This window comes from Tupaia chinensis, unplaced genomic scaffold (assembly GCF_000334495.1).
Source record: "Tupaia chinensis unplaced genomic scaffold, TupChi_1.0 Scaffold000527_1, whole genome shotgun sequence".
In the NCBI taxonomy this organism is placed as follows: Eukaryota; Metazoa; Chordata; class Mammalia; order Scandentia; family Tupaiidae; genus Tupaia; species Tupaia belangeri.
This window is the reverse complement of record NW_006160040.1, coordinates 4,374,306-4,387,087: the sequence shown is the minus strand read 5'-3', so window position 1 is coordinate 4,387,087 and position 12,782 is coordinate 4,374,306. Positions and strand designations below refer to the sequence as shown.

At 42.6% G+C, this 12,782-nt stretch overlaps 1 protein-coding gene across 1 annotated transcript in view; it reads right to left on the bottom strand.

Moving 5' to 3' along the window:
- ARMC2 (armadillo repeat containing 2) overlaps positions 1 to 12,782 on the bottom strand; it is a 140,667-nt gene that overhangs the window by 95,660 nt on the left and 32,225 nt on the right. The window contains exon 5 of the mRNA XM_006156963.2: positions 11,467 to 11,668. Coding sequence (XP_006157025.1) covers positions 11,467 to 11,668 — 202 coding nt within the window. The remainder of the gene's footprint in view (positions 1 to 11,466; positions 11,669 to 12,782) is intronic.

Here is a 12,782-nt window from a genome sequence, read left to right as displayed (position 1 = left end):
TGCCTCAGGAAGGCCCTCCTAGCAAACCACGACAGTTACAGGAGCAGAGGGAAGGAATATTAAGCTGTAAAATTACTAATGACCATACAACAGAAATTTCAATCCCTTGGGACCTCCCCTGAATCTTGCAAGTCGTCCAGCATCAATGACAGCCCTCCATAGACACACCTGCATACTATCTTAACGACCTGCCCCTGGTCCTGCTCTCCCACCTAGATCAAACAGGGCGAGAGTTCTGTGATTCTCGACAGGTAGGGTCAATGCCCCTTCCCAGCATGAAGCAGTTACAGAAGACAGACCATCCACCTTCAGCCTCCCTAAAAAGATTTAGCCTCTCAGGGTCAAAATGAGGCAGTTGAAAGCTAGCACATGGAAGCGGGTAAGGGGGCTGGAGCATCTGCCCATGTGACTCGATAGAAAAACCTGAACAGGGCAGAAAATGTAACATAAGCCCGGCCCAAGGTAATATAAGCAGGAGATTAGTGTGGGGTGTCTAGCTGATTAAGCCACACTTGATAGAACCACGGAGATGAATCAGTGGGCCCAGCCATATTTGACAGAGCCAATGAGATGAACGCAATCAGTGGGTCAATGACCAACCCACACAACCTAGGTTAAGAACTATAAATTCAGCAGAATGCAACTGCGGGGGCCTTTTGAGCCATTCTTTCTCTGCTCAGGCTCGCTCCTACCTCTCAGGAACGTACTTTACTCTTATTTAATAAACTGTCTTTTTCTTACACTAAAAAGAAAAATTTTGAATTATGCTTAAACAGTAACATACAAACATAATGGAATTAAAGGATATGACTTTAAAGGGATGTTCACAAGACTAAAAATTTTTAAAGTCCTCCAAAGTACCTTGAGTGTTGGGTTGTAGCCCACGATTTTACACACACACACACACACACACCCCTTCATACCTTTCTCAATAATCACTATTATTCAAGTTCTATGTATAAAAATTTGATTAGATATTGCTTGTAGCTAACTATGTTAGCCTGACTTAGTTTAACCTTAAATCCCCCCAGCTTAGAGTAAAAGCTCTGTTTCACGCTTCAGGTCCTGATAAAAGCAAAATGGACACAGCATTCCCATCACATTCAAAGCTCCACAGTTTCGATGCTCCCCATATGAAAGGCCCTTTAATGTCTCTGAGGACTCAGAGATGCTGTGGCTGCCAGGCAGGTTTCCATCTCTGTTGTCCATTCCTAAGGCACTAGGGCCCTGCTCTGCCTCTCATGTCACCATCTCCCACGGAAACTGGTATACCCCTTCTCCATGGGGTCTCCACTCCCAGTCGTCCTTCACGTTGCTGCTGGAAGGAGTCACTTCTCAGAAGTGCCCCTTCACTTAAACAATGGATGTACATGCCTGGGAGTGGCACTCGAGTCCATCCTGTGTTCCTAACCCTGCCAGGCACACACTTGGCACTGTGGATTATGGCCTCAGGACACTACACTCTGTCACCACCATGTCAAATCCTACCTTGGCTTATGTTGCTCTGTTAGCCAAGAACGCTCAGTTCCATCCCTAATGAAAACCAGCCTTCCAGAGGCCTCTTGTATCCTACCCACTCCAGGAAACCTCCCCGATCCTCGTGTCAGAACTGGTGCTCTGAGCTCTAAACTCCCAGAGTACTTTCCTTCAGATCTCCTTCCACTGCTCTAGCACTAGAGGCAATCAAGGAACAGTGCTTTTAAGTCTTTGCTGTGTATTCAACTCTCTGGGAGATCAAGAAAAACACAGATTCTGGGGTTGGCCTGTGGCACAGAAGTAATGCAGCATTTGGTGATGTTGGGTCAACATGAGACGGTCCCAGATTCACATGCTGAGGCCTCCCTGCAGACTCTGGGCATTCATGGGATCCAGACCAGCAGAGGCTGGGGGTAGGTCATGGCAAGGACTCTTCTGGTGCTCTCCCACCTAGATCAAACAGGGCGAGAGTTCTGTGATTCTCGACAGGTAGGGTCAATGCCCCTTCCCAGCATGAAGCAGTTACAGAAGACAGACCATCCACCTTCAGCCTCCCTAAAAAGATTTAGCCTCTCAGGGTCAAAATGAGGCAGTTGAAAGCTAGCACATGGAAGCGGGTAAGGGGGCTGGAGCATCTGCCCATGTGACTCGATAGAAAAACCTGAACAGGGCAGAAAATGTAACATAAGCCCGGCCCAAGGTAATATAAGCAGGAGATTAGTGTGGGGTGTCTAGCTGATTAAGCCACACTTGATAGAACCACGGAGATGAATCAGTGGGCCCAGCCATATTTGACAGAGCCAATGAGATGAACGCAATCAGTGGGTCAATGACCAACCCACACAACCTAGGTTAAGAACTATAAATTCAGCAGAATGCAACTGCGGGGGCCTTTTGAGCCATTCTTTCTCTGCTCAGGCTCGCTCCTACCTCTCAGGAACGTACTTTACTCTTATTTAATAAACTGTCTTTTTCTTACACTAAAAAGAAAAATTTTGAATTATGCTTAAACAGTAACATACAAACATAATGGAATTAAAGGATATGACTTTAAAGGGATGTTCACAAGACTAAAAATTTTTAAAGTCCTCCAAAGTACCTTGAGTGTTGGGTTGTAGCCCACGATTTTACACACACACACACACACACACCCCTTCATACCTTTCTCAATAATCACTATTATTCAAGTTCTATGTATAAAAATTTGATTAGATATTGCTTGTAGCTAACTATGTTAGCCTGACTTAGTTTAACCTTAAATCCCCCCAGCTTAGAGTAAAAGCTCTGTTTCACGCTTCAGGTCCTGATAAAAGCAAAATGGACACAGCATTCCCATCACATTCAAAGCTCCACAGTTTCGATGCTCCCCATATGAAAGGCCCTTTAATGTCTCTGAGGACTCAGAGATGCTGTGGCTGCCAGGCAGGTTTCCATCTCTGTTGTCCATTCCTAAGGCACTAGGGCCCTGCTCTGCCTCTCATGTCACCATCTCCCACGGAAACTGGTATACCCCTTCTCCATGGGGTCTCCACTCCCAGTCGTCTTTCACGTTGCTGCTGGAAGGAGTCACTTCTCAGAAGTGCCCCTTCACTTAAACAATGGATGTACATGCCTGGGAGTGGCACTCGAGTCCATCCTGTGTTCCTAACCCTGCCAGGCACACACTTGGCACTGTGGATTATGGCCTCAGGACACTACACTCTGTCACCACCATGTCAAATCCTACCTTGGCTTATGTTGCTCTGTTAGCCAAGAACGCTCAGTTCCATCCCTAATGAAAACCAGCCTTCCAGAGGCCTCTTGTATCCTACCCACTCCAGGAAACCTCCCCGATCCTCGTGTCAGAACTGGTGCTCTGAGCTCTAAACTCCCAGAGTACTTTCCTTCAGATCTCCTTCCACTGCTCTAGCACTAGAGGCAATCAAGGAACAGTGCTTTTAAGTCTTTGCTGTGTATTCAACTCTCTGGGAGATCAAGAAAAACACAGATTCTGGGGTTGGCCTGTGGCACAGAAGTAATGCAGCATTTGGTGATGTTGGGTCAACATGAGACGGTCCCAGATTCACATGCTGAGGCCTCCCTGCAGACTCTGGGCATTCATGGGATCCAGACCAGCAGAGGCTGGGGGTAGGTCATGGCAAGGACTCTTCTGGGTGGGTGGGTGGGTGGGGGTGATGTGTGTCTCTGTCTCTCTTGGACTCTCCTTTTTGGGAAAAAAAAATTAACTTTAAAAACACATATTCTAATTCAGTAGGTCGGGGTCTGATATTCTGCATTTTCAACAAGTTCCCAGGGGAGGTCAAAGCTACTGGTCTGGATATCACACTTGAGCAGCAAGGCCTGATATGTTCGAAGCTCTCACAGACAGTATTCATCTCTGCATTTCCCAAGCCCCCCAGCACAGAGCTTTGCATATCGAGAAATCCTTACTTGAATGAAAAGTGTCGAAGAAGGTAGGCCTCTACATCAGTTTGGTCAATACCTGTCTTTCTCAAATGGAAATAGTTTCTTAGTCACATTACCCTTAATTAGTATTTTTTAAAGGTATTTGTCATAGGGCATGTGTGCTCGACAGAGAAAAACAGAGGCGGGAAAGTGAGAAATCACCCCCCAGGGAGGATGGCAATGCCACATTCTCTTCTCCTTTATTCTCCTCCTAGTGGGGTTTTTTAAGCCTCCAGGTCTGGAACTCAAACCCTGGTCGTCCATGTGGGATTCCAGTGCCTTAACAATCATACCAGCTGCTGGCCCCTACCCTTAATTTTTCAAAAGAATAATGACTTCACTGTTTTTTAAAAATTGATTTATTGTTTGTTTAAAGGCCAGGTAATAAAAGAAAGTACAAAGATTTTTTTTTTAAAGCATCATCCACGAGTCTACCACCCAGAAATAAACATTGATAAGGGGCGAACATTATTCCAAGCATTTTTCACATCTATTCAGACAAAAGGGTAGAAGAGTGAAAGAAGAGATAAGTGACTAGGAGAGAGGGCAGGCAAATGAATACATATAAATGGTCTCACTCATATATATTATTATAATTTAAAAATATTAAATATAAATTTTGCTGTAAAAAAGAAACAGAAATTGAAGTGAAACTGAAGGAATTGTAGAGCTTCAGATGAAAGCATCTTCACAAGAGACATTAGTTTCTAAAAGATCTTTCTAAAGTTAAGAGAAAAATAATGAAAAACACTGGGATGCTGAAATCATTATTTATTAAGGTATACATTCCTACTTCATGCTGTAGGTACTGACAAATCTACTGGTATTCCTTATTATGGAAGTGAAAAAAATCAGTACTCATACTTCCTTCAAACTACCAACTTTGATCACCTACTATCACGACAGTGCCAAGGTTTCTGTTCCATCACCCTCATTCTCAGAGTTGTTTAATTCTTAGTTTTGAGTTTTGACTCATCATTTTGTTATCTAAGAGTTTTCTAGAACGTGCATGAATAGTACAGTTCCCAATTTCATTCATACTTCAAAAAGACTATATGCTGCCTTTTTACGGAAGGATAACTTGGCTGGTGATACAATTTCTGTGTTGTCCCTTCTTAGACTTAAGATTTCATAGACATTACTCCACTGTCTTCTGGCACTGGGCGAGGCTCTCATAAAGTCAGAGGCCAGTCTGCCTTTCTCTCCTTTTGTGTGACCTGCTCGTTTGGTGAGGATACTTTCTTCCTTTTGCTCACGCAATTAGCAGTTATTAATTGAGTGTGACCTGGGTACGGGGTAGGTTCTCATGCTGAGCACTGTTCACATGGTCTTAATGTAGGTTATTCTATATCAAATTTTGTTGGGACGCCTCATGCCCATTTCAGCTCCAGATTTAAGTCCTCATTCCAGAAAGTTATCTTCTATTAAATCAATATTTTCTCGTTCCTTTTGTTCTGAAAGCTTCCATTGCCCGTGGGTTGTTGTGAACATTAAATGAGTGACTATTTATTAATCCCTTTGAGGAATGTCTGTCATTCAGTTAAGTTCCAAGCAACAGTCCTAGGAGAGAAGTAGAGGGAGGAGGAGGTCGTCCTCTTCAGGAATGCAAGTTTCACCCTTCCATATCCATCTCAGCCTCTCTAGTCAATTTCATGGCTTTATTCTCATTCATTTCTTTTTGTACGAATTCCTCTACCTTGTCCATCATGGGTCACTGCATTTTCAGCTGTTTTTCACTAATTTCTTTTTATTTCTGATGTGGCTTTTTTTTCTTATGTTTAAATTGGTTCATTGGAAAAGTCATGATGCATTTTTTAAAAATTATTCATTTAATTCCATTTGTTATTATTATTATTTTTTAAAATTTGACTAGAGAGATACAGAGAGAGAAAGGAAAGGAAAGCGAGAAAATAAGTGCGAGGTCCAGAATGCGAACCACAGTCAGCTACATGGAAGACCAGTGCTTTCACCATCCCACGACTGGCTGGCCTCCAGGATGCATTTTTTGCTTAGAAAAACTGAAAAATACGTCACGACTTTTCCAATGACTTAATTCATTTTTCTTCCATGTCTTTTTTTTTTTTTTTGAGTATTGCAACTTATTTTTCATCTCCTTATGTGGGTTTATAATCTCTCATTTGAATTCCTGTAACCCAAAGAGTCTCTTTTTCTTTTCTTTTCTTTTTTTTTTTTTAAAAAAAGAATGATCACATTATATATATCATTGCTTTGATATAATGGAAAATAGCTTTAACCCTTTCTATGCTTTCTTCACCTGTCTTTTGTATTGTACTTCACATATGTGAGCCCGAGGGCTGTGTTAGTTCTTATCCTAATATTATTTCTCTTTAAATGGAGTGATTTATTTGTTGAAGCTGAACAGGATTCACAGAGGAAGAGAACTGGGTACTCTGTAGCTTAAACTTCAGTTTTCTTAAACATGCAATTACCAAATCCCTTATTTCCATTGACCTCGGAGTGTGTGCTCCACTCCTTGTGGGGAGCAGGTGTCAGTGACTCACAGAAAAGTCCTTTTATATGCTAGGCTCCTTACAGATTCTCCTCTAAAATACACTCCCAGCTGGCTCACAGGTAATGAGGAGACTGTGTCACCCTCTTAGTTCTGACACCCCCTCACCACCACTTCACGATATGGATCTTGAATAGAGTTCCAAGGGCCATCCATCTTCATCCCTCACAAGACCTGTGGTCCACATCCTAGATATCACCTCTTTAATGGAACACAACTGAGTACATCTGTCTGAGCCACCCGTGGTTCATTTTTAGTGAAAGCTATTTCTTGCTCAAGGTCTGAGCAAGTATGTGTCCACTCTCAAATTACCCCTTATTTTCATCAGATGTCACAGAGTCTGGCAGATTAACTAGCCTTGTTTGGTTGCAATGTTCCAAATAATGAAAACCTAATCTGAAATACCATAAATTGTCTCTGTTTAAATAAAGGGAAGAAAAGAAAGAAAAGGACTAGAGAGGAGGGGGTAGGTAAATAACAGAAGGGAAAGGAAGAAAAAGAAAGAAAAAGGAAAGGAAGGGAAGAAGAAGAAAGAAATAGAAAAAGGAATTTATTGGCTTATAAAACAGAGCAGCTGGAACCAGCAGGTGGCATAATGGTTACACTGCTGGACTTCCATGTAGTGGACTGCAGTTTGAGTTCCCAACCCAGCAGCTTAAAACTCATGCTGGGCACATGTGTATGTGTGCCCAAAATCCCAAGAGGAGACTGGAGAAGAAGGGACTGCCATGTAGTCATCCCCTCGGGGAAGTGATTTCTCTCTTTCTGGCTCTCTTTCTCTGTGTCTCTGGTGAGTGTATGCTCCTGATAGCAAAAATCTCTCCAAAAAAAATAAAAAAACAAGAGCAGCCTACGTTGTTAATGTGGTGGCTTCAAGCAAAGCTGGATCTAGATGTTTGTAAGCCATCCTTAACTGCGATTGCTATCTCCATTCCTTCACCCTCTGTTTAGACTACATCCCTCCCAGGGTCTCTCTACAAGGTCATGGAAAGCCACTATGGGCTACAGAACTACATTGTCTTTGAGCTTGGAGAATGATTGCTATTCCTAAAGACCTTGCCAAAAGTCTCAGGGGTAGTTCATTGGCCTGGCTTGGAGCATGTGCCTATCTCTGGACCAGCTGCTAGATAGAGCTGGGGTTGGAGAACTCGGATTAGCCAGCCTTGGCTCACAGAACCAGCCCTGGGAAGAAGACTAGGAAGACAGAGCCAGCATTCCTCTGAACATAGACTGAGCAAGATTTATTATACACTGTGAGGGGACTTCACCAAAATGAAGTTTGCCAGATAGCCTAAAAAAAAAGAAGAAGAAGCTTACAGTGCAATGTAAACTTTGCTTCAAGTTTTGTGGTTAGGGATTGGAGCCATTTTTTCTGTTTCACTGGTGACATTTATTTCTGTTTTTCATCCTTTGCTGTCTTCATTGGGTTTCTGCAGAATGCCTCTGCTTTGCCATCTGTAACCAAAAGCCCCCATTCTTACATTTTATTCCAACAATACTGACAGCGCTTGACAATTTACAAATAAGGCTTTCAAGCCATGTTAATCATCCCGCAACCTTTAGGAGGGCTGGGTGGAGGCAGAGTTGAAGGAGCACAGTTATTTCTATTTTGTAGATTAAAAAATTAAGAGCCAGCTAGTGGCGTGGGGAGTAAAACAGCTGGATCCCACTTGGCTGATTGAATGGTTTGAGTCCTGAACCCTGTGGCTTGAAGAACATGCTGGGTGAGTGTGTGTACATGCCCCAAATCCTGAGAGGAAAGTGGAGAAGAAGGGACTGCAGCATGGCCATCCTCCCTGGAAGGTGTTTTTTCATTTTCCCTCTCTGTCTCTCTCTGGCAAATACAACTGTCCTATAGCAAATTTACAAATATATATATATATATATTTTTGCACAAATGGATTTAAAAACTGAGTCTTGAAAAGTAACAATTCCTTTCCTAAAAGGCAGGCAGCTAGATCAAGTGACTGAGAGACAAAAGAAGCTAAATCCAGAGATTCTGGCTCCTGGCAAAGAGTTCTTGACTCTCTACAACAATTGACTATTCTTGGGATTTCCTCCTAAAGGTCACATTTCCAAACCATGACAGTTTGAATGACATGTACACAGAAAGCCTGAGGAGGTTTTTAAGCAGATATATGAAGAGGTCCACTAGGTTGTATCACTGGATGGATATGTGGCTGGGAGGACAGATGGAGATATACACACATTTTGCAAACAGCAGCTTTATTATTTTTAGGCCCTACGGTGATACTGCGTAAGAGAGAGAGTGTGGCTGAGGAGCTGGTGCTGCCAAAGCTTATGTGAACCTCTAAGTGGACACGGGGAGACTGTCATAACGGCACGTGGTTTGAGGATGACAGTTCCATAAAAGCGTGAGAGTGTGTTCCCTGTGGGAGAGTGACATGGTCCCCCAATATCTTGTTTGCAATGATGCCTTGCTTAGCAAACTCTTTTCCCATCATAACCAGCATAAGGTGAACTAGTCTATGCCATGTCTGAATTATCTCTATTTTCAATTAAGGGTGTACAAATCAATGCAGTTTCACCAAAACCAGCTGCTCCCTTCTTGCCCCAGCCAGGCAAGTATCAACATCCAGGTGGCAGCTCTCACACCAGACAAGCTCGCCAGGACCCCGGGTGGGAGGGTGCGTCCTCACTTGCTCTGTCTTCTTTCCATAGTCTACTCACACTCCTCTCAACCCAGTGCTGTCTCAACTTCCTGTCTCCCTTCTTCTGTGAGCCCACCTCACTGAGTCTTCATTTCCTTCTTTATGGTCTAAAGATGGAAAAATGTTAATTGAGGGTAGGGCCCTAGCATCAAAACTGGGAATACTGTGCTGCACAGCAAAGATCATTTCTTGGAATTATTCACTTAAATGTTTACAAGAAACAATTATCCAGTGTTCCGGACTGATTCATAAATGTAATTAATGAAAGAATTGCTAAGAGTTTCCATTTTCTGGTTTGTTTTAATCCTACTGTATAAACTTTTTTTTTTTTCTTGGCACCACTTCAACAAGTCTACCCAATGACTAAAGGAGGTGAAGATTTATAAAGCAAAATGTTATTGAAAGTTAAACTCGCCAGGGTGTTCTGCAAACCCAGCTCAGAAAAAAATCATCATATGCTACAAAAGCCATCCTAACAAAACAAAAACAATTAGTGTTACTGCCAACATCTCATAATTTTGGATGGTCATGAAGAAGTGCTTTCAGTCCCTAATTGATTTGTCCTTTGCTGTTTGTAGGATAAAATATGTAACTAAAAATGCCCTGCTGTCCCAGAATCAGGGAGACATAATGGTCCCTGACTTGCCAGATTGTTCTGCAACATCTGAAGGTTTGCAAAAATAAATAAACAAATTACATAGCTCTTGTCTGGTTTTTCTAGTCAACTTTCATTACTGTAAGGATGGATGCAGCAAGATAAATGTTTCCTTTTTACTTCAGTCCTGAAAGAAACACGTTCTCCTGCTGCCTTTTATGCTTAAGCTCTGAGGTCCACAGCCTATTCTTATTCACCAACTGGAAAAGATTGGTCGGCAATGGCCAGTTTGATGCTTTGTGCTCAACTCCCAAAGTCCCAATTTGAAGTCATTCTCTTCCACTTAAGGAGACATTTCATTTTTCCTTTAATTTAAAAAATGTTCTGAATGCAAAGTGACATTACAAGGACGACTAGGTTGCCTAATACGAATTCCGTGTGTGTGACACTCTTCAGGCTGTGTCAGCAGACAAGGTCAGTTCAGCTAAACTAACAAGCTGCCAAGCAGCCACTTCGGGGAAAGCTGTAAGCACATGCATGTGTACAAGTCAGACTCCAGAGTGAGTGCAACAAGTACGCGGTCTTAAAATGGACCGTGGAACTTAATCTCGTTAAGCAAATTCAAACTGGGCAATTGTCCATGATGAACCAATGGAAAGTTCTAGAAAAAAATATCTTGAGTGACCTTGTTCAGTCCAAGACCTTCTGTCTGTCTTAGCATCATTCCTCGCTGGGACTGGGAAACGGAGCCTGCTCGCCCTGGTCTATCCCCTCCCTCAGAATAGAAAGCCTCCAATTATGTGAGACTTCTTTTGTAAGATACCAGGGTAAGAATTCATGTGGCCCATAGAGTGACTGTTTTTCCATAAATCCTTAATATGGTGGGAAATTTCCTTTTCAAAAAAGACTTACCTTGAGGCATAGTGTGAAATACAGTCATTTCTTTTTTTTTTCTTTGTAGAGGTTTTTGCTATAGGGCGTGTGCACTCACCAGACAGAGACAGACATAGAGACAGAAAGCGAGAAATCACCCCCCAGGGAGGATGGCCATGTCGCAATCCCTTCTCCTCCATTCTCCTCTTGGGTTCTTGGGCATGCACGCATATGCGCCCGGCATGAGTTTTAAGCCACCGGGTCCGGGACACGAACTGCAGTCGACTACGTGGGAGTCCAGCAACATAGCCATTACGCTAACTGCTGGTTCCCCGAAATACAGTCATTTCTAATCATTCCTTTGTGACAGGTTACTAGAGGGATATTATACATACTGAAATCCACAGGAATCTCCTGTTTTAACCACTAGTTTGCAAAGTAAATACTGAATCCAAGTTTCTACTGGAGAAAAAAGTTAAGTGTCCACTCTTTTGGAGTTAACAACAGTGGACTGACCCAAAGGGAGGTAACTGCAGATTCCGGGCCAGGCAAGAATCCCAAATAACATACAAACAGAATGACCAGTCACCACCCAAGCCTGCCAGGAACAGTCCCATAGCACCTTATTCTGACAGTTCTATTGAAGCAGCATTTTGGCAGTTTGAATAAAACTTCTCCTGAGGATTAAAGAGGGAATGATATAAAATCAACTCCATTAAACCATGAGAAGAAACCCCTCCTATTCATGTACCATTAACTTAAAATTTGTTTACATAAAAGAGAAAGAGCACATCAATGATTTATATATGCTAGAGAACAAATTGATAAATGATATGATTATCCTGACAAGAAAATTAAATAAAAAGAATACTGACCCTCCACTTCTGAGATGAGATAAGGCCGTTCCAATGAACATTTCTTGCTCCTTGATTTCACGGAAGCCTCCATCATAGGTTAGCTGAAGTGGGTGACTCTTTGTGTGGCCAACGGCATTTGATTCTGTTAAACAAATCCCATTTATTTTCATCATAGAGTCCCCCATCATAACCATTTCTTTGGATTCCACTGTCTTCTTTGCTGTAATAACAAAGAAAATGTCTTGTCAAAGCATTTGTTTTTGGGGGGATCACTTTCTTTCAATGTTTTTATCTCAAAACTCTAAGGGGATCACTTTCTTTCAATGTTTTTATCTCAGATCTCTGAGTTTATGACTTAAAAGTTATGCATTGTTTATAATCAAGTCTGGATTTTATGGCCAAAGCCTTTCTGAATATATTTAAGACCTTACCACTTTCTTAGGCATGCATGGTACCATCAGTTTTGCAGGTAAAAATTAGCAGAATCTTCCCTCCATTAGCTCAGAGTCTACCTGAAGGCAAGTATTTAGATCTAGGTTTAGGAATCACTTAGTCCACATATGCACTTCTGTGTCCCAGAACAATAACTCTTCTTCCTGAATTAGACCATCAGACTTTTTTTTAATTGTCAGAGGGCACTTGTGAGAGAGAGACAGAAAGAGAGAGAGTGAGAGCGCCCCCAGTGGGGCATGGTCATGCTGCAATCCCTTCTCCACTTTCCCATCCCACTGGGTTTTGAGGCATGCAAACACATGCACCTGGAGTGGTTTTTCAAACCACAGGAGTTAGGACATGGCTCCCTGAACCATTAGGCTACAGGGCTGGCCTTCGTAATTTTTCATTCAAAAAAATATTACTGAACACCTGCTGTGTGTCAAGCACTGTCTCAGGTTCTTGGGGTGCATTAGTGACAAAAAGAGATCCCTGACCTCGCAGGCCTACATCCTAAATAGGTACAAAGAGAAGAGATGCAATATCCCATAATAGATACATGTTACAAGGAGGTAAGTGCCATGGGGAAAAGCAAATGTAAAAAAGCGTCAAGGGGACTAGGAATGAAATAGGTAGCAGTTTTTTGTTTTATTGTTGTTGTTTTTTTAGAGAGATTTTTGCTATAGGGTATATGTACTTGCTGGAGAGACAGAGATAGAGAGACAGAAAGCAAGAAATCACTGCCCCCCAGGAAGGATGGACATGTCTCAAACCCTTCTCCTCCATTCTCCTCTTGGGATTTTGGGCACGTACGCACACGCGCCCGATGTGAGTTTTAAGACAATGGGTCTGGCTAGACGCCCCCCCAGCGCAGCCACGCGCCGGGAACAGCCTGGCCGGCC